Source organism: Sciurus carolinensis, chromosome 3 (assembly GCF_902686445.1).
Source record: "Sciurus carolinensis chromosome 3, mSciCar1.2, whole genome shotgun sequence".
NCBI classification, from domain to species: domain Eukaryota; kingdom Metazoa; phylum Chordata; class Mammalia; order Rodentia; family Sciuridae; genus Sciurus; species Sciurus carolinensis.
Window position 1 is genome coordinate 122530430 of NC_062215.1, and position 27491 is coordinate 122557920.

Consider the following 27491-nt stretch of genomic DNA (forward strand, 5'->3'; position numbering starts at 1 on the left):
AAATTAGCAGATTTTAAATTTAATCTTGAATCAATATTTTTTATACTTTGATTTAAACTCTATTTACAAATTAAATTGCACTTATAAAGATAGCCATACTTCTATTATAGTAATATTTTGTTTTATTGTGGTTTTATATCTGAATATAAAACTTTTAAAACTTCAGTAAGAATCATACTTTCTTTTGAAGTACATAATTTGTTTATCCACTGAATTTCTGAATCAGTTTTCTCTTTTTGTGCTTCTCTGCCCTATTATACACATGACACACACCTTTGGAGTAGGCACAGTGTGACCAGTTTTCCTAATTTTGGCTACACATAAAAATGACCAGGTGGACTAGTTAAAATACAACAAGCACTACCAGGATTCTTATTCAGAAGTCCCAAAGTAGAGCCCAGACTCGGGTGTGTGTGTGTTGATTTTTTTTTTTTTTTCTTTTAAACGTTCATGCCTAATGTAGTAAGTCAGTAGTAGACTGGCGTTTGAGAACCTGAAATGAGAATATTGAAATAAAGTGTACATGAATGTATTAGTTGAATTTGTAGACATTTTCCCTAGTACATAAAAATCACTTAGTCCTTGTGGAAGTAAATAGTTTTACTCAGTGTCCTGTTTGACACTTCCATTGATAATAGGTAGCATCAGATTCACTCTGCAATTACTATGATAATAGGAAAAGTAGTTGACATGTTAAAAGGCACAATAAGAACAAAACCCTGAAAATTTGCCAACAGATAAGAGCAAGAGCCTAATAGGTGGAAATAAAAATCCTATATGTAGATTCTGGAAAGCTAAGTATAACTAGAGTGTGAGGAAGATGTGGCTTAAAAGGACATTTTATATTTGGTTTATGATTCATTAGCATGTGATGTATTAGCCAGAAAAGTTAATGTGGTTTTTAAACTGTGATTAAAAATTTAGAATCCTGAACAAGGGGAATCCTCCCTGGTCTCCTCTTCCAGAATTCTGGATCTGCTCCTACTTTGCTCTTTTTAACTGGATGCTTGGCAAATCAGCCTACCTCTCTGGGACTTTGTTTTTCCATCTGTATCATGGGAATAATTCCTGCCCAATTGTATTCTCTTGCATTGTAAAGACCAAATATAGTGAATGCAAGTGCTACACTATTGTCACTCTAGATAATTTTGTTACATTTATTCATATCGTTCAAACTCCTTTTCCTTGATGAAAGTGACAACAGCACTAATTTTTAGCCATATGGAATTTTAAATAACTGAAATTTAAATTAAATAAAATCTTAAGAGATTGTAGCATATAGGTTACTGTTAGACTTTATGTTTCATGGAAATATGAGCACCAAAGTGGTTGGTAAATGGTGAATTATTTTTTTTTTTTATCTCTTTTGGTTTATACATTCACTGACAAACCTAACCATGTGTTAAACTGACCAAGGTATTTTAAATATGATGTACTGAGTATCTTAACAGTACCAGTGCTAAAATTAGCTATAACAAAAGCAGTACAAGCCACCTCACTGAATAAACCTATGTTCCACTTTTAGGGAAAAAGGGATACCCCAGGAATAAGAAAAGGACATAGTGGTAGTTTCTTTTACACCATTTGCTGATGGCAGCCTGTGGTGGGGTGGAGGTGGGGTGGGACTCCTCTTTCCTCTCTCTCTCTCCTCTCTCTCTCTCTCTCTCTCTCTCTCTCTCTCTCTCTGCCCTCCTCCTTTGCCCTCTTTCCGAGCTCTCTCTCTCTCATTCACTTGTTATAACAACAGAAACGTATTATATGGAGATCAAAATCCTCTAGATTACAGTTCTTTCTAATTATGTTTTAAACCCAAACATGAAAATTAGAATCCTTTTACACACAATGTGACCGTTTTCTTTCAGCCTTAAATTGGCATTTTGGCTTGCATGCTCGGTAGCACCTGAAGAGCCTCCATAGAGAAGGGAAGAGGCAGAGGGTGAGAAAGAAAGGAAGATTCTAAATGACAGTCTTTTGAATAGTGCAAGTTCAATCCCTAAAACAAAAAGCTAGATCTTTTTTCCCCTAAATAATGTGCTCTCCAGCTTCACCTCTCATCCTGAGAAACATGAAAGAGAAAGTAAAAGAGGTGACCCAAATCACAGAGTGCCTTTGATAGGAGAAATTCGGCTGTTTTGAACACTTACAATCAAAGGAAGTGGTTTCCCTAATTACATGAACTATGTGAAATCTCTCAGAATAGCTCTTCCACCCCAGGATTCCTTGCACTTTAGAAGTTTGCATAAAAGCTCACATGGAGAATCAGATGCAAAGTGTTTGATTCAGATTTTATTAGGCAGAAGAGTGCCCACATCCATCCTGCGGTTTGCCAGCTGCTTGGGTTGGGGCCCTCTACCTGGTTTTGATGTGGATAGCTTTCAGGCCTGCAACATTAAGATCTTTGTTCTATCCTTTTCGTGCAAGAAGCACCAGTTTTCAGGGACAGTGGCTATGAAAATGTCCAGAAGATTGTTCTTCCCAATTTCTCTCCCCAACCTGAAAAGGATCAATGACTCTGTATGTGGACTTTGCATGGAAAAACAGTTTCCTGTGTTTATTGTTGGGGAGTACTCAAGTGTTAGATTTTATCAAGTTCTTTCTTTTTTCTTTTCTTTTTCTTTCTTTTTTTTTACATTTTGTATATAATAATGACTTACCATAAAATTTATATGTTAAATTCTTCATTCTGCAAATTAGTACCACATAAGTCATTCCTAGTCTAGATTCTGATAGTAAACAAGCAATAATAGCAATTATGGCTGTAATAAATCTTTTGTACATTGGCAGTCACCTTGTTATGGATGGACAAAATGTCATGCAGATTTGTAAAGAAGAAAATTATGAATACCCTAAGTTCTCTGTTTGGTGAGGCAGGCATCAGTATAAAGGCAGAAGAAGACAGAAGCATCCGTTTTAATTAAAATATCGGTTTGAGAAGTTTTTTTCCCTGGATGAGTAATTTTATGTGTAAGGGAAATTGTCTAGTAATCACATTTAAGAATCAAAAGGAAGTATATGTGGGTTTTCTTTTGTCTCTCTTCCTTTCCTTCCTCCCTTCCTTGCTGTGAATATATATGTTGCTATTGCTGTAGTTTGTAAAATATTCTGTTGAAAATCTGTGTGTCCTAAGAAGGAAATAGTAATCCATGAGCAAAAACAGAAGAAAGTTTTATTTTATTAATATTCTATTTAAATTACTGACTAAAATCATAACGTACTTTAAAATTCTAATGCTAGGGCTATTGGTTCTTGAGTCACAAGATTTAAGTAAAAGAAAATAAAAATGCTGTGCAACCATCCAACCTACATAAAGCTATTTAAATAATTAGCCATTTCTTTCTACTTTAATGAATCATATTTATTTCAGGTATGTAGTTTACATTTAGAGATACATAGATTAATAAATTCTTATGTTTGTTTGTTTTTGGTTTTTATAGTACTGGGTTTAAAACCCAAGACCTTGTACATGGTAGGCAAGCACTCTTACCACTGAGTTACACCCCCAGCCCTACATTAATAAACATTTGTAATTTAAAGGGAAGATTTAAATATATGAAAGCGTCCATGATTTTGAACTATGTATTTTTTTTCTTTTTTGTGTATTTGGAATTCCTAATGATGGATGGGTCAAGATATGGCTCTTTTGTATATTGTCACAACAATATAATATCGAAAAGATATGAAAGATGATAAAGGATTGATACTGTAGCAAATATTTTGCTTAATGGGTAGGTTTGCACATAATTGTTAGCTTAGAAGTCTAACACAATACTCAAACTGAAATTATAATAGCAATTTTAATCTAACAACTGCAAATCATCATTTAAAAAAATAGTAATTTGAACTTTCATATAGGTTGGATGGCAGTAGATTTAGTTCAAGGGCCCAGGTCTTTGGTCTGCCCCTTTGGAGTTCTTACATAGTCAAGTTCCCACCCACTGTGTCTGTTAAAATGACACTCAGCTACCTGCTCTGTCCTTTTTATAGGAGAAAAGGTGGAATATTCCTGAATGAGAGGCATTCGATAGTACTTTTTTTAGTCTCAAAAGGTCGTTTGTTTTCCTTCTTTATCTAGTACTTCTAAGAGCTGCAGATATAGTACCACGTAAGTCACAATTTATCTTTTTGTTCTAGATCAAGATCATGTCTAATTCATCCCAGATACTAAGAATTATATATCTGTTGTTAAAAATTCCACAGGCTGTCTGGAAAGTGGTTCCCTAATCCTTACCCTTGAGGAGTTCTGTTAAGGTCGACTTAAGTCACTTTTGCTAAGATTTTAACCCACGATCCCTTGCATTATCTTCAAATGATAAACAGTGATATCCCTAGGATAGTGCCTTACCATTTATGTAGTTCTGTTACTTATATTTTTTTCCTTTATAAGTGAGGAAACAGTCTTAGTATGATCCCCAAAATCACAGTAGAGAAACCAGAGCTTAATCTTAGGTTTTCTGGCCCTGGACCCAGTGCTCTTTACCCTTGATAGAATCTCAGCTTTGGAAAGACCTTAATTGACCATATTTTCAATGCTTTAAATGTCCTCTGAAACATTACTGCCACAAATGGGCATTTAGCTACTGTTTGAATTCTGATTACCAATAATGGGAACTCGCTAACCTCCTGAGACAGTCCATTTTATCTTTGGAAAACCATGACTGTTAGAAAGTTCTCTGTGTTATTTGTGTCTACACCACGTGCTGTCTAACAACCCTTGTTTGGGCTAAGATTAACGTGATCAATGTAATACTATAATGCGATTTTTAAAAAGCAAACTTAAAATTATCCCAGAAAACTCTTACAAAATGATATCTGTTAAGTGCCTATTCGTCCCCTAGTTAATTATGTATAAGTAAAATAACTATACTTCCTTAAGCTTTTTGGTTTTCTGTGAATTTTTTTAAAAAATTATTGTTTTTTGGAATTTCCTCTAAGAATTAAAAGTGACCACTGCTTGCTCAATTAAGGGAAGCAAATGGGATGTAATGTATTAATGATATAAAAGTAGATTCCTAAGCTCAGCAACATGTCTTCTTTTTACAGTTTCTACTTTATCCTTTTGCTCACCTTGACCCTGATGTCCTTACAACCAGATATGTCCATGTTGTATTTATTTTCCAGATTTTTTATGTTAAAAAACTAAACATTGTATCAGTGAAGAACATAAAAAAGCAAAGTTTCTTCTCCCTGCAAACCTGTACTCTAAAACTTAACGAGTTTGTAAGTAATTTTCTGAATTTATTTCCCCTCTTTATTTATAATTGTACTATTATTTTTCCCCGTGGAAGTGAATAGTATGAAAAGGGCAGCCCCAGGGGAGCTCATGACGGACCTGTTCTGTGTCCTGACCATACTTGTGATCAGCTGAAGGTGCACTGCCGATGAAATTGTGTAGAACTAAACACGCTACACAAGCCCGTGTAAAATTGTTGAAATCTGATAAAATGGCTGGATTGTAGCCATGTCAGTTTCCTTTGGGGGAAACTGAGTAAAAAACTATATGGGATCTTTTTGTATTATTTCTCATATTAGCATGTTAACCTAAAATAATCTCAAAATAAAATGAAAAAAATGTATCATGGTATTTCATATACACATATGTGCACCTTTGGTTTTTAACTTAATATGTTGAGACCTCTTTTCATGTGGCTACAGGCAGAGCCACTTCAATCCTTTTTTAATAACTTTTTTTTTTTTTTTTGCGGTGCTGGGGATTGAACCCAGGGCCTTGTGCATTCGAGGCAAGTACTCTACCAACTGAGCGATGTCCTCAGTCCCCTTTTTTAATACCTTTTGTATTTTTGTTTTTAAATAGTATTTATTTGTTTATAGCACCTTTTACTTTATTATACTAAATTATACTTTTATTCAAAATGTAATAAAAATTATTAGACACGTGAAGTTGTAATTAGCAAAGACTTTACAGTGACTTTTATAAACATGTTCAAGTATTAAAGAAACCATGGCTAGAATGAGAGAATAGAATAGAAAACTAAAAATTCTAGAACTCAAAACTATAGTCTCTGACATCTAAATTTTACTGGATGGGCCTTAACAGTGAATTGGGGAAGGCAAAGGAAAAGATCAGCCTGTGTGAAGACAGATTAACAGAATTTACCAAATCTGAAGAGTGTAAGGAGAGAAGATTAAACTTTCAAAGCTGGGTACAGTGGTGCATGCCAACAAGTTCAGCAAATCCAAAGCAGGATAAATTAAAAACAGAGAACAGAAACAAAACCACCATACCCAGTCACATCGTAGTTCAGCTACTAAAAGTCAAAGCTAAAGAGAAAAATATTAAAAACAGTGAAAGAAAAACGACACATTATATAAAAGAGAACAGTACAAACCATTGGTAACGTTTCATCAGCAACAGTGGGGACCAGAAGGCAGTGGAAAGAAACTCTTCAATTGCTGAAAGGAAAAAACCCCTACCAACTTAAAATTCTATATCCAATTAAAATGTTCTTTAAAACTGAAGGTGAGGGGTCTGGGGTTGTGGCTCAGTGGTAGAGTGCTTGCCTAGCACGTGTGAGGCACTGGGTTTGATTCTCAGCACCATATAAAAATAAATAAATAAATAAAATAAAGGTTCAAAAAAAAGAGTGCTAAAAAAAAAAAAAAAAAAACTGAAGGTGAGGCTGGGTGTGGTGGCACACAGCTGTAATGCCAGCAACCCAGAGGCTGAGTCAGGAGGATTGCAAGTTTGAGGCCAGACTCAGCAACTTAGTGAAGTCCTTAGCAACTTAGTGAGACTCTGTCTCAAAAGAAATTAAAAAAAGGACTGGAGATGTGGCTCAGTGGTAAAGTGCCTCTGAGTTCAATCAATAAAACAAAACAAAACAAGGTGAAATAGAGATTTTCGGATGAATGAAATCTAAAATAATCTGAGATAATTCATTTTGCCAGAAGATCTTCACTATAAGAAATGATAAAAATTATGGTTAATAAGAGAGTAAATATTAATGATCTTTCTTTATTCATTCTGTTAATTTCTTTAAAAGATATCTGATTGCCTAAAGGAAAGTTTGAATGTTATAGTATGGATTTTTTTTTTTAAAGCATAGGCATCAAAATATATAACAGTAATACAAAGAATGAGGAGTGAGCAATCTTACATTTTATGTATAGCACAAAATTAAATCCAGGTAGATCGTGATAAAGATACACATTGAAGTCTCAGAATCACCACCAGCTGTCCTGCCTCTAAAAAACAAAACAAAACAAAACAAAAATGAAACAAACAAAACCCAAACAGGTAAAACTAAAAAGCCAATAGAGGAATAGTAATGAAATACTAAAAGAAAATACCTCTCTCCCAAGATAATTCATTAATCAAAAGAAAGATAGAAAAGGAGAATAAGGGGGCTGGGGAGATAGCTCAGTTGGTAGAGTGCTTGCCTTCTGGGTTCGATCCCCAGCACCAAAAAAAAAAAAAAAAAAAAAGAAAAGGAGAATAAGAACAACAAAAACAGATGGAACAAATGGGGAAATAAAAACAAGATAGTAAACTTAAACCCAACAGTATACATAATTATAGTAAATATTAATGAATTTAAGCATTACTAATTAAGTAGCAAATATTGCTAGGTTGGATAAAAAAACAAGACCCAACTATATGTCAAAACAAAGTATGAACTTTAAGAACCAAGGGTTTTATCAGAGAGAGAGAGATTTAATAAAGAGAAGAGTTGTTATCTTAAAAGAAAACAATAAGTATGTGTCTAATAACAGAGCTTCAAAGTATGTGAAGCACAACTCCTAGAACTAAAGAAATGACAAACTCACAATTATATTTGTAATTATATTTGAACACTTGCTCTGAACAACAGAGGACATTATCCTTAACATCTGTAAAATATACATCCTCTTCAGGGGCACACGGAGCATTCTCCAAGACAGACCATATGATTGTCCACAAAATGAGTTTCTACCATTTCCAATTATATAAAGGGCATCTACCGAGAAACCCTAGCTAACATTTTAACTAAACAGTGAAATATTGAATTGTTTCTCCCTGAGATAAAGAGTAAGGCAAGGATGTTCACTCTCACCATTTCTGTTCAGAGAGTGGTGGAGGAACCGGGCAATGCAGTAAGGCCAGAGAAGGAAACAGAAGGTGAACAGTTTAGAAAAGAACTTAAACCGTCTTTATTTGCAGATTAAATTATTGTGATGATGTGGAAAAATCTTAAGTCTACAGAATAAGTGCTAGAATTGGTCAATTAATTTAGCAAAGTTACAGGAAAAATGCTTGATTATATTTCTATACATTAGCAAAAAAATAATTTAAAAAGCAATTTAGAAAACAATTGTATTTACAAGACACCAAATACCAAAAAAATACACAGAAATAAATTTAACCAATTTACCCAAACCTCTTTTCTGAAAACTGCAGAACATTGCTGAGAAATTTTTCTCAAATGTCAAAATAAATGAAAATATACCTTATTCATATATTTTTTAAAGTTATTCCTTTTTGGGGGCTCGGGATATAGCTCGTTTGGTAGAGTGCTTGCCTTACACGCATAAGACCCTGGGTTCAATCCCCAGCACCGCAAAAAAAAAAAAAAAAAAAAAAATGTAAACCACAGTGAGGTCCTTTCAAGTGTTGGCAGGAATGTGAATTGGCAGTCTCATTCATTGTTTTGGGGAGTGTGAAATGTGACTACTTTGAGATACTTTTGTAATGCTTCTTCAGAAATAAAACACCCTATGCTTCAGCAATTCAATTCCTACTTGTTCACCCAAGCACAATAAAATATCTGTCCAAAAAAGACTAGTATATTTATGGCAACTTTATTTATAATAACCAAAAATATCAAATATTAATAGCAAGATGGATAAACAATATTAATCAAATGGAATACTAATTAGCAATAAAAACAAATTACTGATATATTCAATCATATAGATGAATCTCAAAATTTTGAGCAAAAGAAAGACTCAAAAGACCAAATAGAGTATGGTTCCATTTATGTGAAATTCAAGAAAAAGCAAAACTGTGATGATAGAAAGCAGAACAGATCTCATGAGGACTGGCATCACCGGGAAGTGCATGGGAAGGTGGAAAGGTTCTTTATCTCGCCGGGGACAATTTGTGGTTAGGTCTGTGCATTCATCAGGACTTTACATCATTCACTAAGTTCTGTGTATTTTATTATACATAAATTTTACCTCACTTAAAAATCCCCAAAGGTTCATATTTTTAAACACACACACACACAAACAAGCCAGTGAAGTCTGTTGCCTTTTAGAGGGATTCTCTGGAAGCATCAATGCATAACTTTGTGTAATGCACACACACACACACACACACACACACACACACACATACACACACACACACACACACACACATACACACACACACACACACACACACACACACACAAGAACATTTGTGTTCACACCACAATCCAGGCCATTTCCCCTCAGTTCCCCCTCTTACTTCTCCCAGGCAACAAATAATCTGCTTTTATTCTCTACAGATTTACCTAGTCTGGATATTTCATATAAATAGAAGTATATAATATTTGGCCTTTTCTGACTGCCTTCTTTTACTCACATAGTTTCAAGGTTCATTCATGTTCAGTATTTATCTGTTTCATTCTTTTTGTGTTGTTGTTAGCATGTAGGTCACATTTTATAGTTAGTAAGAAAAATATTAATGTTATTTATTATTCATGTATCATAGACTAGATATACTCTGATTTAAAGAAAACACAATATTCTGTTTTATTCTTTTTAATTGCCAACTAATATTCCATTGTATGGATATACCACATTTATCAATTCATCAGTTGGTAGACATTGGATTGTTTCCAATTTTTTTTATTATTATGAATAATGCTGACATGAACATTTGTGTACAAGTTCTTGTGTGAACATGTATTTTCAGTTCTCTTGGGTAGATTCCTAGGAGTGGAATTGCTGAGTCACATAGTAACTCCATTTAATTGTTTGAGTAACTGTCCAACTATTTTCCAAAGCAGGTGTACAACTTCACATTTCTATCAGAAGCGTATGAGGATTCTATTTTCCACACCCTTACCAACACTTGTTAAATTCTCTTTTTTATGATTACCATCCTGTGGGTATGAAATGGTATTTCACTGTGGTTTTACTTTGTATTTACCTAATGAGTAATGACATTGAATGTCTTTTCATGTCTTACTGGCCATTCATATACCTTGTTTGGAGAACCATATTGATTCTGTGTCTTTTTAATTGGGTTATTTATCTTTTTATACCAAGTTGTAGGAGTTTTTAAGTATTTTAGATACAATCAGATTTTTACAAGTCCATTCTGGGGTTTCCTTTTCATTTTATTGATAATGTCTACTGAAGCACAAACATTTTTAAGTTTGTTTAAGTTCAATTTAATTTTTGATTGCTTATACTTTGGGTGTCTTATGTAAGAAGATTTTTGGCTAACTCAAGGTCATAAAGATTTATTCCTATATTTTCTTCAAAGAATTTTATAGTTTTAGCTCATACCTTGATGTCTATGATCCATTTCAGTTAATTTTTATGTTTGAGGAAGGGGTCCAACTCCATTCTTTTGTATGTGGATAATAGATTTTGGGGGGTATTGGGAGGTGAAATTTTTGTTTGGAGGTATTGCTACCTTGAACAAAATAGAATGTAGCCATCAGCACCTGCCATACCATTAATGTTTTTAACTCAAAATAGTATACCACCAGGCTTCATGAATTGTCCTAACGTTTCTGAAATAAGAATTTGATCAGGAAGCATTATCTATATTAAACCTCAGAAAGGACTAAAGGAAGAAGTTCTCTAACTTTGTTAATATGATCCTATCCTAACCTCTCTAAACACATGAAGGAGCATTATCCATAAGTGACCTCACATGGAGACTTTAAGGAACACTTCTTAATTTTTTTTGGTGGTAGTTGTTACTATGATTTTCCTGAAGATAATGCTGTAAGCTGAAAGGAATTGCTATTTATTACAATTAGAGAATTTATTTATTTATTCTTATGCTTCCACTCAACTACCTATCCCCTATCGTCTGTCTGTCTGTCTGTCTCTACACACACACACACACACACAGTGTTCTTGTCTGTCTGCTTTTATCCACTAATATTACACAATACTTAATGGGTTCGACAAACATACCCTTAAGTGGGCATGTTGGCTCTCTACTGAAAAATGACTTAGTATCTTCCCTGACTCTTGCGTCATAAAAAACTTCTGACTACTTTCTGGTAAAATTTTATGCTATAAGAAGCAGGATGTTTAATGGATTTCAGTACAGGTTCCACTGAGAGCTTTTCCTTTATTTTTACTGTTTTGAAGCCAGTTGGAGTTAATCCCATTATTTCATATTCTTAGGGTGAGTGGGAGTAGCACTGATCCTGGGGGAGGTTTTTCCCAGGTGAATTCACAAGCTGGGTACACTGAGGTAGGGAGAAAAGCAGCACTTCCCTGCCTGCTCTCTTCCCTGGTCATCTTTTCCTAACCTCCTCCTCATGGTGCTCAAAGGTTCTGTGCAGATAGATTACCAGGAAAAATGTGGGTATTGGTTATTTTGCTGATCTCCTCCAAATGTCCCTTCTTAGATTTCATGGATTGCCAAATTTGACAGAGTTCTTGGCTTCATTGGCTGGGTAACTCTGGGGTGTAAGATTGGTGTTGGGGGCTGGGGATACAGCTCAGTTGGTAGAGAGCTTGCCTGTCAACCCCAAGGCCCTGGGTTCAATCCCTAGCATTGCAAAAAAAAAAAAAAAAAAAAAAAAAAAAAAATAGATTGGTGTTGATGAAATGAAACCTAGGTAACTTCTGAAGTGCCATTAATGGTGCAGTCTATCTTCTTTCTCCCACTCACCTAAATTAAGCAAGATTCTTAGGAAAGTCAGGTGAAGGACTGATTCTCTAAGGTTGAATGCTTGTAGACAAAGTAAAATCTGTAGTCGTAAGAAACTCTGAACTCCAAACAAAAATTGAAGACACATAAAAATGATCACAATGTACAATAGGTATAACATTTATAATGCTAATGCTAATAATCATTACTTGCCAGTTTTCTGGTGCCTTATATGCATGAACTTTATCGAATGTATTCTTAACAGTATTTTTAATTTTACAAAGCGTTTTCACATTTATTTGATTCTTACTAAAACCCTGTGACTATGGGACCAGAGGGACTAGGAAGACATGACAATCAAAGGCAGTGTGGTACCCAGGGCTGGATCCTAGAACACAAAAAGGACATTCATGGAGAAACTGGTAGATCTCAACAAAGTCTGGATTTTAGTTCATGGTAATGTTCAATAGTGATATAAAATCTTAGCCATGTGGGAAACTAGGTAAGGGAATATGGAAATTCTACTGTCTTTTCCTCTTAAATAAAATTATTCCAGAATAAAAGGGATATATCTATTTAAAAAGCTTATGATGTGGTCAAGCAAGTTTTTATTACCCTCATTTTACAGATTTCTAATGTTTAGAAAGGCTAAGTAACTTGCTCAATATCATACATGATGGGTGGTGAAAAACCAGGACCAAAACCCTTCAATACCTGTCATTCAGGGCTGCCTTAGGGAGAATGCATTGTGCTGTGTGCCTGTGATCTCCTCGAATCCTCCCTACAGCCTTTGAGTGTTTCCAGAGAGAATATTTTACCTTTACTTTAATTTTTTAAATGTTTAAAATTTAATATTATTTTTAATTGAATTTTTATAGGGTACAATGTGATAAATGTATATTTGTTTAATGTCCAAATCAGGGTAATTAGCATTTCCTTCTCCTTAAACATTTATCATTTCACATTATAGATAAGAGATCATTGTGATTCATGTTCATTAGTGGAAAAATAATTCAAAAATATGTTTCCTATTGAATTCAAGTCAGTAGTCTTTCCATATTTGAATAGATAATGTAGTACATATTTGGGGACCTATTTGATTAAACCAGTACAACAGAAATCTCATTTAGGAAACATCTAGAGAAGACATGATGAAAGATGGATAAGATCCAAAGACTTTTTTTTTTTTGGAAAAAGAATGTCAGTGTAGGGTGGTTTTCTGTGACCTCTGACCCAGGAATCTGAGAAGGAGCAGAAAATAGAAACATAGGAACTGCTCCATCAAATTCAGATTTGTTCTGCAAGTGTAGCAATTGTGAGGCTAATGATGGCAAGCCAGATTCCCTGGCCTGGAAGTAGAAAAGAGAAGTACTGCTCAGTTTCTTTAAGCTTAGCAGCTTATTTTTTATATAGTAGGTGACTTTAATAGATTGACGTAGAAATTTTCAGAACCAGCCTTAAATTGTGGTCATCTTAACTTGGTCTTTGAATTTAGAGATTCTTTTGCTGGTTGTAGGATTGTTACCAGAGCCTTAGTCCAGAGACCTGACTGGCAAGGGGTCCCAACAAATCAGATCTGACTACGTGCCACAAAAACCGAACAGAAAAGTAATGGTAAAAAGTAGGAAAGGAACTTTAATCAGTATAGCTATATGGGGAAGCAAAAGGGGACCAGCATTTCCAACTGTCTTTGTGGGTAGCAATGTGAACTTTCAGATTATATAGACAGGGGGACCAGAAATATGCATAGTCAGGAAGTCTTGGTCACACTGTTGCCTGGTTAATCATTACCTCAAGATTGGTCAGGCTTTTGCCTGAGGGGTAGTTTCAACTCAAAACAAGATGAGCCCTGTTGTTCCTGGAATCCGAGGTGACTCAGAGCAGAGGAGACAGATGTAGAATGCAGGTAGAAATGCCAAGTTTTTTTGTTTTTTTTTTTAATCCTGTTTTTAATTGCCTATTGGATATTTGCGGGTTCAAGCAAAGAGTCTGAGTGCTTGTTACAGTACTACCTGTATAGGCTGACATGTGTCCTAACTCTTCTGATGTTGTGTTTTCTAGACACTCTTTGGTTTGTGGTCAGTGCCCTGGACAGACCTGTATTTTGACCTTTTTCTTTTCTTCATGATTTTTCTCTGTGCTTTTGCTGTCAGTCAGTGGATCTGCTTTCTAGCAATTTCTAGTTCTGACTGGTGTTCTGTATATCTGAGTTCAGTGCTGTGTATCTATCTTTATTGAAATGTTCTTTGTTCACTCTAGGTGCAGTTTCTAGCAGCTAATACTTGAGGAAAAGATGTGCCTATTATGAGTTTTACGTGTGAGTTTGGTCCATGAATCTGTTTTAAGTTGATATTGTTGAGCAAACTCAACACGCTGCAACTTTAACAAAAGCAAACTTTAACACGCTGCAAGGCTACCCAGCTCATACATGGTAGAACTGAAATTCAGCTTCAGGGTTTTCCGACTCAGAAGTAATGAGCAGCTTGTCTGTCAGTCCTGGCTGCAGATTCAACTCTCCCAGGGAGCTTTTAAGAAGCACCCATTCCTGTGCTCCACCCCGTACCAGTTAAATCAGATTGAACTCAGAATATTAGCTTTGAAGAGACTTTAGATCATTCTGCTGTCCTTTCTACCTCCTCCTTTGGACATTTAATTTGTAGTTAAGCTGAAGCCCCACATCACACAACCCTCCAGTGTCAGAAGCAAGTCTACAAGTTCTTTCTACACTCAAATCAAATAAATGTGTTAGATCATTTACTATGTACAAATTCTTAAACAGGTGAGTTTGTTTATTCATGTGTAATGTTATAGAAATGTGTGGGCATGTATATCTTTGTGATTTTAAGAATTTACATTCATATTTCATAGTTAAAATCATAGGTTTTGCAGCCAGACTGCCTCGTTTGAATCTTGGCTTCACTGTTTCTTAGCTGTCTGACTGTGGGGCAAGTTACTTAACCTCTCTGCTTCTTGGTTTCTTAGAGGTAAACTGTGGATGAGAATGGGTACTTTCTGCATGAGTTAATGTATGTAAAGTGATGAGCCGGTGTTGATAACACAGGAAGCACTCCATTATTGTAGTAGTGTATGAGTAAGAGTGTACTCAGTTTACAACTTCTGAAACTTAAGACATGCTACATTCATCTGTTGCAAAAGAATTATAATAACGAAACTGTTTATGTGGTTGTATTCATATGTGTAAAATTTTATATGCCTTTCTATAGGCTCTCAACAGAGCATTTTCTAAGGCTTCATAGCCCACCATCTTCTGTCTCCTGGAAAACAGGCTGCTGTTTCTAATTTATTTTCTTCTTTGTCTCTGGGTTCACTGTGGGACCATGACATCTTAGCTCAGCAATGACCTTCTGTGCATTTTGTTAGTAAATGTCTTGTTCTGCCAGAAAGTTGCTCTGGTGCAGGTTGTTGGCATACTGCATCACTCATTTGCCTACATGCGGAATAGCCCCTGTCTTGTGAGAGTCATACACAGTCAATAAGCAGTATTACAGAGAATCTTGAATCATGAATACGTAAGGAAGAACACCCATGAGGCTCAGTGTATTTTCTAGATGTAGGTCTGCCTTCTTAGCAACCAACTTGAGAAGTGTAAGATAATAGGTTGTTAAAATAATCACCGAGGCAGTAGGGTAAAAACAAACTGGTTGCTTAGGAAAAGCACAGATATTCTTTTTAAATAAGACCATTATACATCAGTTATAATTTGGCATGATTGAATTAAAGAACACCAACATTTTTTCTTTTAGATGAGAGGAATTTAAAGTTGATTTTGAAGATAATTCCAGTAACCAAGTCTCTGTCATACAGAAAGTTTTTACTAATATCGGGGTAAAAAGTGAATACATTTAGCCTGATGATTTTACCTAAAACCAATTACTTGAATGTATCTTCAGAATGACCAGTGTGTTTTTATAGACACAGTTAAAATAACCAAAAGACTAAAAACTATGTAAAGAAAAATAAGAATTATAATTTTTAAGTTTAAGAAAAACTAAAATGAATGTAAAACTTAGCCTTCAGATGTTATTTTTCATTATCTTCATCAAAGACAAAGACTTAGGTAACCACATGAAGTAAGTGAAAGAAAAATGATGGTGTGTGCTGGTGATTGGAAGTATGTTCAAGTGGAGGCTAGCCCTTTTATCAAGCCATTAGTCGGGAGAAATGACCTTTTACTGTTAAGAGTGGAGTTGTGGTTGCAGTTGGGGACTAGGAAGGAAAAGACTGGAAGACTTCAAATCCCTTCCATTTTGGGGAGCAGGTACCAGTGATTGAACTCAGGGGTACTCGACCACTGAGCCACCTCCCCAACCCTGTTTTGTATTTTATTTAGAGACAGGGTCACTGAGTTGCTTAGCACCTCACTTTTGCTGAGGCTGGCTTTGAACTCGAGATCCTCCTGCCTCAGCCTCCAGAGCTGCTGTGATTATAGGTATGCATCATTGTGCCCAACTCCCTTCATTCTTAACATTCTGTGATTCCAAATAATCAGGGTTATGTATTTGTTAGAGTTTGTTACTTTTTTTTTTTTTTTGCATTCAACAAACCAAAAATGTCTAGCTAATGCCTTTGCCTTTAGTTATTGTTTTGAGTATGCTGACAGAAACCCAAAATAATAAAATCATTATTTATTTAGCTAAAGAATACAGGTATTCAAGATACTGTCTAATTGGATTTTAAAAGATGTTAAGGGACTTTTCAGACTGTTTTAACATTAAATTTGCCTAAACTCTTCTAAATGATGTTGTAGATTTCCATAATAAATGTGGCAAACATTTCTCTTATGGGATGTAAATAATCAAACTCTGTTGCACTGTAGAGTAATATTATAAAGCACTTAGCTAATCAGATTGTGAGAGTTGCTCAAAATTCCTAACCATGTAATTTTTGCATAGAGAGAGGGTGCTTCATGCTGTGCAATTAACTGGTTTTATTAGCTATAAATTTGGTTGTTGCTAGCTGGCCTAATGGCCCAGGTCCTGTGAAGAATTAGATCCTGGTTTTTGACCAAGATCCTGTGCAGTCAAGTGTCAGGAAGGCATGGAAATTCATAGTGGGGACAGTGACCAGGAGACTCAATGAGGAGTTGTTTCTCATGCTTCTGCAACTAACTCAAGAGGGCTTTGGAATTTTCTAGGCCTCTTGTAATGTTTGGATGTTGCATAAACTAATGTTCCATTCTGTTCTCAAATTAGGTTTGTAAAGTAAAGCAGTATGATTTAGTGATTGTAAGCAGGACTTCAAGAACTGTGTTAAAAACCTGGCATCCCATTTACTGTGCCCTAGGGCACATTTAAAAAATTCTTCTTGCCTAGGTTTCTTTCTTTGTGAATGTTGATAATAGTAGGCACTCACCTATGCTTTTTTGTGAGAATTTAAAAGTTCAATCTTCATCAAGCACTTATCCTAACTCATAATAGGCATTCAATAAATGTTAGCTACTAATACAGAGGAGTTATATAATTGGAATTCTGAGCAAGGCAGTTTTTTAAATAAAAAGAATGTCTGAAGACACTCAGGATCACATTGGACTTTTTCTCTTTTTCTTAAGAGAGAAAAGACCGGGGTGAGAGAAATATGCATATATGTTGCAAGAGGTAAGAAATCTGAATTCAGATTTTATTACTGACATTTGACAGGTTGCTAGTAAGTGAGCTTACAACCACCACAGATCCACTTTTCTCAACACTTAAATATGATAAAATATTTTATTGGTGAGATTCAAGTAGGATAAATGCTTTGGAAATGTTTAAGTGCTATATTTAGGTAAGAACATAAGTAAACACGAAAAGTTGATAATACTCAAGGCTAATTAAATCAAATAAATATGTAAATATAATCTCCATTATTTTAAGAGAGATGAATTTCCTCATAAATTTGTCTTGACAGAACAGTAAATGGATTACAAAGGAAGGGGATGGATGTCAGAGAAAGGGATTGGCCTTGGCGAAGCACCTGGTATTTTCTGGGCACTGGGGTAGGATTACTGGGCCCATTTGGCTAGGGAAGAAATTGAGTTATCTAAGAGGTTAATTCCTTCAAAGTCACTGTGTTAGTTAACTTTCTGTTACTGAAACAAAAACTGAGATAAATCAACTTAAAAAGAGGAAATTTTTAGTTTTGCTAAAAACTAAACTAGAGATTTCAGTCCAGGACCAGTTGGCTCCATTACTCTGGGCCTGTGGCACCATAGTACATCATGGCAGGAGCACTTGGCAGAGGAAGCCTGTTCACTGCCTGGCTAGCTATCAAAGAGAGGAAGAGAAAGGGACTGGGATTCCATTTTCCCTTTCAAGTCTATGCTCCCAGTGGTCTAAGACCTCTTGGCCTCTTAGAGATTTCCACCACTTCCCAATATCATCCAAATGGGCACTAGCCTCTACCACACGGGCCTTTGTGGGAGATTTCAGATCCAAGGTACAGAAGTTCCCCTTGCTTATAAGTAGAATAGCAAGACTCACTGAAGCCTTTTTGCAAAGGATATCCTAATACACCAGTTAATTCATCAGATAGTTGTTAAGCTCCTCATGTGTGCAAAGTAATATTAGTAGTGCATTAATTTTTAAAATATAAATGAATAGCAATTTAAAGCACAAAGGAATCTAGGAGGTAATTTTGTTCATCCGAGTCATTTTCTAGGAAGAAAGCAAGGTCTAGAGTGACCAAGTGCTTTAGGGTCATCCATTTTGGAACAAGAATTGAATTTTCACTTAAGTACTTCAATGTTTAATGATATTTCTTTCTCTTTTTTTTTTTTTTTTTTTTTTTGCGGTGCTGGAGATTGAACCCAGGGCTTTGTGCTTGCAAGGCAAGCACTCTACCAACTGAACTATATCCCCAGCCCTAATGATATTTCTATTCAATTTTTTAGAAGTCTAATAATCTTTCAGTCCTTGAAACCTTCTTCAAGGACTTTCTTTGGAGAGATTTTTTTGAATAGTTTAGGATAAAGTGGTCATCTCATTGACCAAGTTACATAACTTGTTTAGTGGAAAACCAGATTCTCATAATACTTCAGTCAGTCAAATTTGAATGCAGGTTGTTTCAATATATTTTGCTTTTTCATATCATCACAGTGACAGCCAGGGTGAGCACAAAGAATATAAACTCTTAGCCTATTTGTGATTTGGTGAAATCTCTCCAGTCCTTGGTCTTAACTCTTCACTATTTCATTCAGTTCTAGCTATCCTCCTTTCCTGCCAGATTAATCAGCACTTCATCTTAGTCAGGTATCTTCTTAACTGAAGAGCAACATGAGCCCTGAAGGGAACCCAGGCCCCTCTCCAAGTGGTGAATCTCCATAACACTCCATGCAGGAAAACCATTGAGCAACCAGAGACTTCCCAGCACTGGTGATGTTTGTGATAAAAATCCCACAGGACTCTATCTTGGTGGTTCAAGAAGCATGAGCAGATGCTTGTCATCTGCTCAGTGACTGGTTTATTTTTTCTTCTTAGCATTCATAGCCAATTTCTTTCCAAAGAAAAGTCTTCCTGACATCAAACATCCTTAGGAATATTGGATGTTTCACGTTATGGAACCCAAATTCAGTTGTTTTATCCTTCTTTATTTCCCTGAATACCTAAGGAGCACCCCTTGAAAGAGAACCTGTAGAATTGTGAAGTTTGCTGCTTGTCATGTGTTGGTTATTGAATACATCTCACTTTGAGTTTAATGAGATGTATTCATTTTACCATACATGTAAGAATGAGTTTTTCAAAAATATTTTTATTTTAGTGGGTTGGCGATATAGCTCAGTGACTGAGTGCTGGTATAGCATGTGCAAGATCCTGGGTTTGATCCTCACTTCTGGAAAAAAAAAATTAAGAAAATAGTCCTTGCCAACAAACACTCGTGGGAGTAAAATGCAGTGAATTAAACAGTATTTTTGCTTTGTTTTGATGCAGTAAAACCCTGGGAACTTGATTCATGTAAAACTGAGATTGAGAACTCTGTCTCATTTATCTTAATAATCAGATCCTGAAACAATTAGCAGGGAAAGAAAGTTCTACCTTCCTCTTTCCTGAAAGAGCTCAATGTTCTGACCTCATAGATTTATAAATACCATTTTAGGAGCTTTTACCTCAATAATTTCCCATTGTCCTTTTATTCTGCTAAGTGCAATGATTCTGGGCTCTGTGGTGATAAAGATAAGAGGTGCTCTGTACTGAGAAGACCAGTGCTTTCATATTTTATAACCTGTCCTCTTACATTTGCTTGATTCATCTGTTGTGGGCATTTATGGTATTGGCTGAGTCTAGAAAGGTAGCCTGTGAGAAATGTAGCCCAGCTGAGAATCAGGGCTCCATCTCTCAGTGCACCTTGGAGGAGCATCTGCCATAACAATCTTTTATTTATTTATTTATTTTTGTGGTGCTGGGGATTGAACCAAGGGCCTTGTGCTTGTGAGGCAAGCACTCTACCAACTGAGCTATCTCCCCAGCCCGTCATAACATTCTTAATGAGTGTAGCGGTTATGGAAAGTGCAGACTTGACCCAAGCCTCTTCACCTGCAGAGACGATTGTGGAAATATCTTGGGTTGATAATTGAAAATGGAATGTTTAAGACTAAACAAACCTCTGCATTCTTAACCTGAAAAAGTACAATGCTGAAGCATGGACATGCTTGAAGAATCCAAAGCAGGAAGGGACTCTCAAGAAATCATGTTCATTGTGTTTGTCTTGGACACAGAACCTTTGAAAGGCAAAGTGTACCCGTCCAAATCCTCATAAAATTTAAATCAACAATGAGCTGATGAATATATATTTCAGATATGGCTTCTACTGCTGTTGTATAATTGATTGACTGTCATGCTTATGAAATCTAGATTAAATTATCCTTCCAGGTATAAAAGAACAGAATGAATACTAAAGCAACTTCATATCCTCTAGCATTTTGCTCTTCTCATTATAGTGTTCAGAGTAAACATGTCCTAACATAGACTTTCTATAAAAAATATTTAATACACTAAATACTTTCATCAATTACTATTGTTCTTTCATCCTTCAAATGTTATTGAGTACTTTCTGTATATAAGGAATCTGACCTTTCCCCCACATGTGCTATTGAACTAGTCATTTTACAAAAGGAATAAAGTAGGGAAGGTTTTCCCAAAAGGCAGAGGCCGTAGGAGCAGACAGAAGAAGAAAGAGGAGTATCACCAATAAACATGGGGAGGCTGGTGCTGAGCAGGTAGAAATTCATCTAAAGTGTGCTCATGTCCTCAGCATTGTGGCTCTCAGGACCCATGGCCTTCTATAGGAGGAACCTGACTGAAATTAGTTTGTTCCAGAGTCATGTCAAGGAGAAACTGACAGATCAGAGGTTAACTAACCTAGTTTTTATATGTCTACAGTAGTCCTGGGAAGATACAGTTTTACTTTTTTCATGCCTCAGTGCTAGGGAGAATGTGAATTTCCTTGTAAATCAGTATTTTCAACCCCATATTTATATATTCTTATCATATATATTACCTATAACACATCTGTATTGCTTTTTCTGATTTTAAAAATTACACAGGCTTATTATAGTTTAGGAAGTATAAAAAAATAAAATAAAATCACCTGTGATTATTTCTGCTATCTAAAGGTAGATAACTATATGTTTTGTTTTATTTCTTCGTATTCTTTCTTCTGTACATATTATTTAGTTTATTTTATTGGTACATTATAATTATACATAATAGTAGGATTCATTATACCATATTCTTACATGAGCATAATATAATTTGATCAATCTCATCCCCAGTACTTTCCTCTTTCCTCCCCGCCTCTTGTTATATATTGCATAAATATGGGAATCATCTCATATCTTCTTGAATTTGGGCAGAATGTAGTGACCTGGGACCCATATTGGTATTTGGAGATGACTGTCTTTGGAGAGGGTCCTTGACTAGTTGACTGTGACTGTGTCAGCTGAATGATTGGATGAGCCTCTTTTCTTTCTCTTACTGTCATACTCTGATGGAATGCAGAATCTTGAAATTGATGAGGATCTTAGAGATCAGGGTCTACGGAGTAGTATGTTTAAATGCCACATACAACAGAGAACAAAATGGAGTGGTTGCCATTCATGGGCCATAAGAGTGTACCTTGTGTTTATGCCACATCACAGGTGGAAGCATGGACTCTGCTGACACGTGGTCTAGCTAAGCATAGGGCCATAGCTATTGATAGTAGGGAGCAAAGCCTTTTCTAAATACAGGATGTAAATGGAGCTTTCCAGCTTAGTGATGTGGGACTTCATGCACTATAGTTTTCATTATAACAATCAATAGGTTGTTGTCATATCTTTGCTTTATTTGTATTTCACAAAAAGAAGTGAATTCAGTTTGTTTGTTTGGGTACCAGGGATGCATAACCACTGAGCCACATCTTCTGCCTCCAACCTTTTAAATTTTGAGACAGGATCTTGCTAAGTTGCTGAGGTTGGCCTGGAACTTGCACTCCTGCCTCAGTCCCCTAAGTTGCTGGGATTATAGACATGCATCACTGTATCTAGTGAATTCAGTTTTATTTTTAATAGTTTTGTCACATAAACACATACAGACTTCTCAATGGATTGTAGAAGATATAAAACAAGTTTTAAAGACATTGGATCGTTAAGAAGTCTGTGGCAGTTTTCCAAAATTAAATAAGTTTAAATCTGGGGTTTGGGTGATAAAAAGTTTTCAGTTTTTTGTGATGCTAGGGATTAAATCCCAGGACCTCAAGCATGCTAAGTAAGAGCTCTTCCACTGAGCTACACCTCCATTCCTGAAAAACAATTTTGAATTAAGGAAGAGGAATCACTCTGAAGTTGGAAATACTAAACTTATCTTAAACTGTTGAAAGTCCTTGAAGGAAGAGAATTAAAACTGATATTTAACTTTTCTTACTATCTCCAATGGAATTGGTCTTTTGGAACGTGTATGCTGGTTGACTTCTGGAAACATGGCAAACTGAGCTAATAGCTCATCTCTGCATATAAACACATAGAAATGCCAGATGAAAACTAACAACAAAACACCTACCTCCTCTCTAGCTCTGTTAACAAACGGAAACTCTTGTAATTTTTCCCATAAAGAAAGATAATAGGAAGGAGGAAGGGAAGAAGGAACTGGCCTCAGCTGTAAACAGTGAGAGCAGGCACACATTTCAATGCAAACGCAGCATAAGCATTTTTGTCCACCGATAAGTGCTTTCCTATTAAACATTTGTATAGGTAGATTTTTGGCTGCTCCATTCATTCATCTGAGTGGGACCCTTCCTTTCTGGAGTATGTTAGAGCTTGAGTTAAAGTTGTAGTCTTAGCTCCTCCTTAGATCCTCAGGTCCTAATCTGAACAGTTACATATTTATTCCAAGTTTATTTAGCCTTAAAGATAATTATTGAATACATAGATTCTGATTGTTCATCTCTGCAAAAGTTATCTTTCAAATTTTTTATTGTGGTAAGATATATATAGCATAAAATTTGCCCTTTTAACCTTATTTAAGTGTGTAATTCAGAGGCTTTAACTTTACTTACAGTGTTGTGATGTCATAGCCAACATCTGTTTTCAAATTTTTTCATCACCCCTAACAGAAACTCTGTAACCATTAAGAAGTAACTCCCCACCTCCTCCCTGCCCAGCCTCTGGTAACCTGTAATCTGTCTAATCTGCTTTCTCTCTGAATTTACCTATTAAGAACATTTCAGATAAGTAGAAACATACAATATTTGTCTTTTGCATCTGGCTCATTTTACTTAGTATAATGTTTTCAAGGTACATCCGTTTAGTAACATATATCAGAATTAATTCCTTTTATGGCTGAAATAATATTTATACATTACATTTTGTTTATCAGTGTATGAACATTTGTTACCACTTTGACTATTGTGAATAAGGCTGTAATCAGGTACAAGTGTCTGTTTGAGTCCCTAGAATAGTGTTTTGCAAGGTATAAAATATGTAGATCCTATATAGGAAAAATTAAGTCTTCTGGATCTCAAGTGTTGACAAAAAGTATTACTCATTGTAACTTAAGTAGACACAAACATGAAGTTGAGAATAGCTTATATACCTATAAAAATCAAAATTAAAATTTCAATTAAATAAAAATAAAAATAAAATCAATGCCATTGAAATTATTAATTTGCATAAAATTGTATTTACTGAAAGCAAATGGTTTATGTTGGTTTTAATAGTGTAAGGTTTTTTGTCATTATTAATTTAGCTTTCATCATTATTATGTTTCCTTTTTAACAGCAAACTTATTTTTAAACCACTAATACATTATTTTGATGGACAGTCCATTTGCTAGCATATTCCAGAAAGTAAATCTAGGAAATGATGGGGAAATACCCTGTTGCAAGCAGGTGCCTGCGGGGCCAACTCACGAAGTTCGCCCACTTACTCTCAGGTGCTGACTGCCACAGCACAGGTTTTCATCTTTCCTTAACTCCGTGCTCGTTTCTGTCAGAGCTTGTTTGAATTGCTAGCATCCTGATGTCATTTGACTTTTTTATTTTTTACAAACACATCACTTATTTGTCTGCCGTTGATTATTATTAGTCTATTTCCATGAAACTAGTACAGCACTCTAAAGTATTATGTTGTTTTCATGTTGTTAAATCAGATTCTTGGTTTATTAAATAAGAACCTAAATCCTTATTCCAGGAATATGTTCTTTACTTGCAAGAGGCATTGCAAAAGGGTAGTTTTGTGTTTATGCTTACCAACTCCTGAAAGGAATAAATACTACCTTCTTCAAGGTATCACTTGGCAAAACCTTAAATGTAAACATGAAAATGAGCTGGAACACTGAAAATCCCCTGATTTATAAAGCGGTCATACAAGGATTAAGAATATTCCCATATTTATTCATTTTTGATACAGAAATTTTTAATGGTCATAGAATTCAGATACCCCAAAGAATATACCAAAGGGTGGTGGTAGTCCCCCGGTTTGACAAATTCCAGACCAAACATTAACTCTGCTGCTTTTCTCACACTGTATTCTAATGCTTTATTCCCAAAGTGTTGATCTGCCACTTAAATAGGGCAGCTTGTGATTTCCAAACTTTGAGTGAACTCTTTTCACAGTAAATCTCCTTTATCTTTTCACAATGAGAATTAGAATTGCCTTGTAGATGAATCGTTGTGTTGCCCAAGTAAAGCATTTTCTTCCTGCTTGGGAAACTGATGTGAAGGCAGTTGCTTGGTGAACACGGAGGCTCTGTACCTAATAGTCACTCATTGGGTGCTAAGGAGTTGTTTGGCTAAGCAATGATAGCACCCTTCAACACAAAAGAAACCGTCTGCTCAGCCTTTGTAAGTGTCTCCTCTAATCAATGATAATTTTCCTTTCTCTATTCCATATTAACCCCCTGCCAACCCTCAAACCTGTTTTCTACCTATTTGCATCACCCTCAAAAACAGTTTCACAGATTGTTTTTAATGAAATCTCAACTCTTGCCCTATAAAAAAAAATATAGCAAATAACACTAAATCATATGTGCAGGTTCCCAAAGGGTACCACCCATTCTTCCTCTTCCTCCTTGTCTTCCTCCCTCTTTTTTTTTTTTTTTTTTTAATTTATTTCATTTTTCTTATTGGTGATACTGAAAATTGAACGCAGGGCCTCACACGTGCTCGGCAAGCATCTAGGGTGCCCCTTCTGACCAGAACTTCTCCTTTTTTGTTAATGAAGACATTTTTCTTGATGATCCCCTTTCTGGGATGGAATCTTAAAAATCTCCTATTTTCTTACTGCCAGTAATAAAACTTTCACTTAGAATATAAAATCTTTTCCATATTTAACTTCCATGATTTTTATGCTTCTTCATATTTATAATTCTTGATTAGCTATATTTTAACTCCATAAAACTAATAAAATTTTAATGAAAATATATGATTTATCTAGAGAATATCTAATGTTCTATAGACATTATCAAATACGCACTATGGTATCTCCGTTTTTTCATTTTAACAATTAAGTGTAATAGCTATTTTTTGCCATGTCACTCTTCAGTGCAGTTTTTTCTACTAATATATTTCAAAGTATACAAATACAGCTTCCTATCAGATCACAGTGAAGGTCAAGAGCCCACTTTTTATGTTTACAGTAACTTGCATACAAATAAAGATCAATACTGTATCTGGAGTGAATTATTAGATAATAATATAAATGGGTATTATCTGAATCTCTTCCATTAATAGTTGAATATCTCTACCTTAATTTTGACTCATCCAACCAACAGGAGTTCAAACTTGCTATGGCTTCCCAAAAGAGATATTAGGCAGAAAAATTTTTTTTGGTTATTAGGAGAAAGACTTTAACTGTAAATACATATGGCCTCTCACCTCTTGAGTCACCCTCCTCCACTATCAGTCAGGCAGACTTTCTAATAACTACTTCTTGGGTTGCCTCTTCAGTCTCATTTCCTTTTTCAATGTTCATAAAACTTCAAAAGAAATTTTTAAACTTTGAAGCATTTCACTGAAGACAGTGAAACCTCTCAACATCACATGTTGTTGTGTATCTTTGTAAATGTAAGAGAAGAAAATTGAATAGGAATCCTATTTTATTAGACTGTTATAAATGTGGAATTTTATGTAATTTTGCATTTGATTTTTGTACAGGCAGAAATACTGAGTGTCCTCAGTCACAGAAACATCATCCAGTTTTATGGAGTAATTCTTGAACCTCCCAACTATGGTATCGTCACAGGTAGGAACTCATTATTTGACTTCTTTCTTTCCCTAATTACCTAGCTTTAGATTCCTTAATATGCTAAAATGCTTAATATTAGGCTCAGTCATGAATTGTGTGCTACTGTCAGATGTCACTTTTGTTGCTATAAAGCATTAATAAATCTGATTATATCAATATAATTAAGAATAGTGTTTCCACTTCTACCCATGTTTAATTGTGCTAATTATATCTGCGTAAATGCTATTTAAATGCACTCGCAGCTGCAATGCCAATACTTAAAGGTGCCGTTTAACTAAAATTTCATTTAATTAGTTGAAATGAGAGATGTTTTTTTGTAACTCTGTGACCTTTTATAAATTAAGATTTCTTGAGCTATTCATGTTATAATTCTTTGCAAGGCATTTTAATCCCATTAGAGCATTTTTTCTTCAAGGTCTCTGACGTGAGAACAGTATTTTTCAGGTTTGGTCATCTGATCTGATAATGACCTTGAACTAAATTATCACTTAATTTGGAGCAATGGTTTTTTAACTGATGGAAATACCCTTTCCAAAAACGAGCACATAGAATATTTTGCCACTTGAAAACACAGAAAGACCCATTTTTAATACTCTGTGCTCATATTTGTACAATCCAATGGACAGCTTTAAGTCTACAATAACTATATGTTCAATTTTAAAGTAAATAACTTTGGTCAGGTTCTTTATCATGGCGCTTCTTTGATTAAAAGAAAACCAAGAAACCCCTAAAAGAATAGCTCTACTTTCTTCTACCACAGTAGTAAGAATTTGGATTGTCTTTATAGAAAATAGCAATAAAACACCCTCACTGAAAAAAGAATTGTTAGTACTTTCTTATAAATCATCTTACCTAATACTTACAATCACTCTTTGAGCAAGGTGAAATAATTTCTGTTTCACAAGTAAGAAACTAAAGCTCTCGCTGAGATGACTTTCCCAAGGTCACCCA

At 35.2% G+C, this 27491-nt stretch overlaps 1 protein-coding gene across 4 annotated transcripts in view; it reads left to right on the forward strand.

Annotated features, from left to right (window-relative positions):
* Map3k20 (mitogen-activated protein kinase kinase kinase 20) overlaps positions 1 to 27491 on the forward strand; it is a 166962-nt gene that overhangs the window by 42689 nt on the left and 96782 nt on the right. For all 4 annotated transcript variants that reach the window (XR_007107633.1, XM_047543294.1, XM_047543296.1 and 1 more), the window contains exon 3: positions 26450 to 26537. Coding sequence is in view for 3 of the 4 variants with exons in the window: in XM_047543294.1 (XP_047399250.1) it covers positions 26450 to 26537 (88 nt within the window). In the remaining variant the exon portion in view is untranslated. The remainder of the gene's footprint in view (positions 1 to 26449; positions 26538 to 27491) is intronic.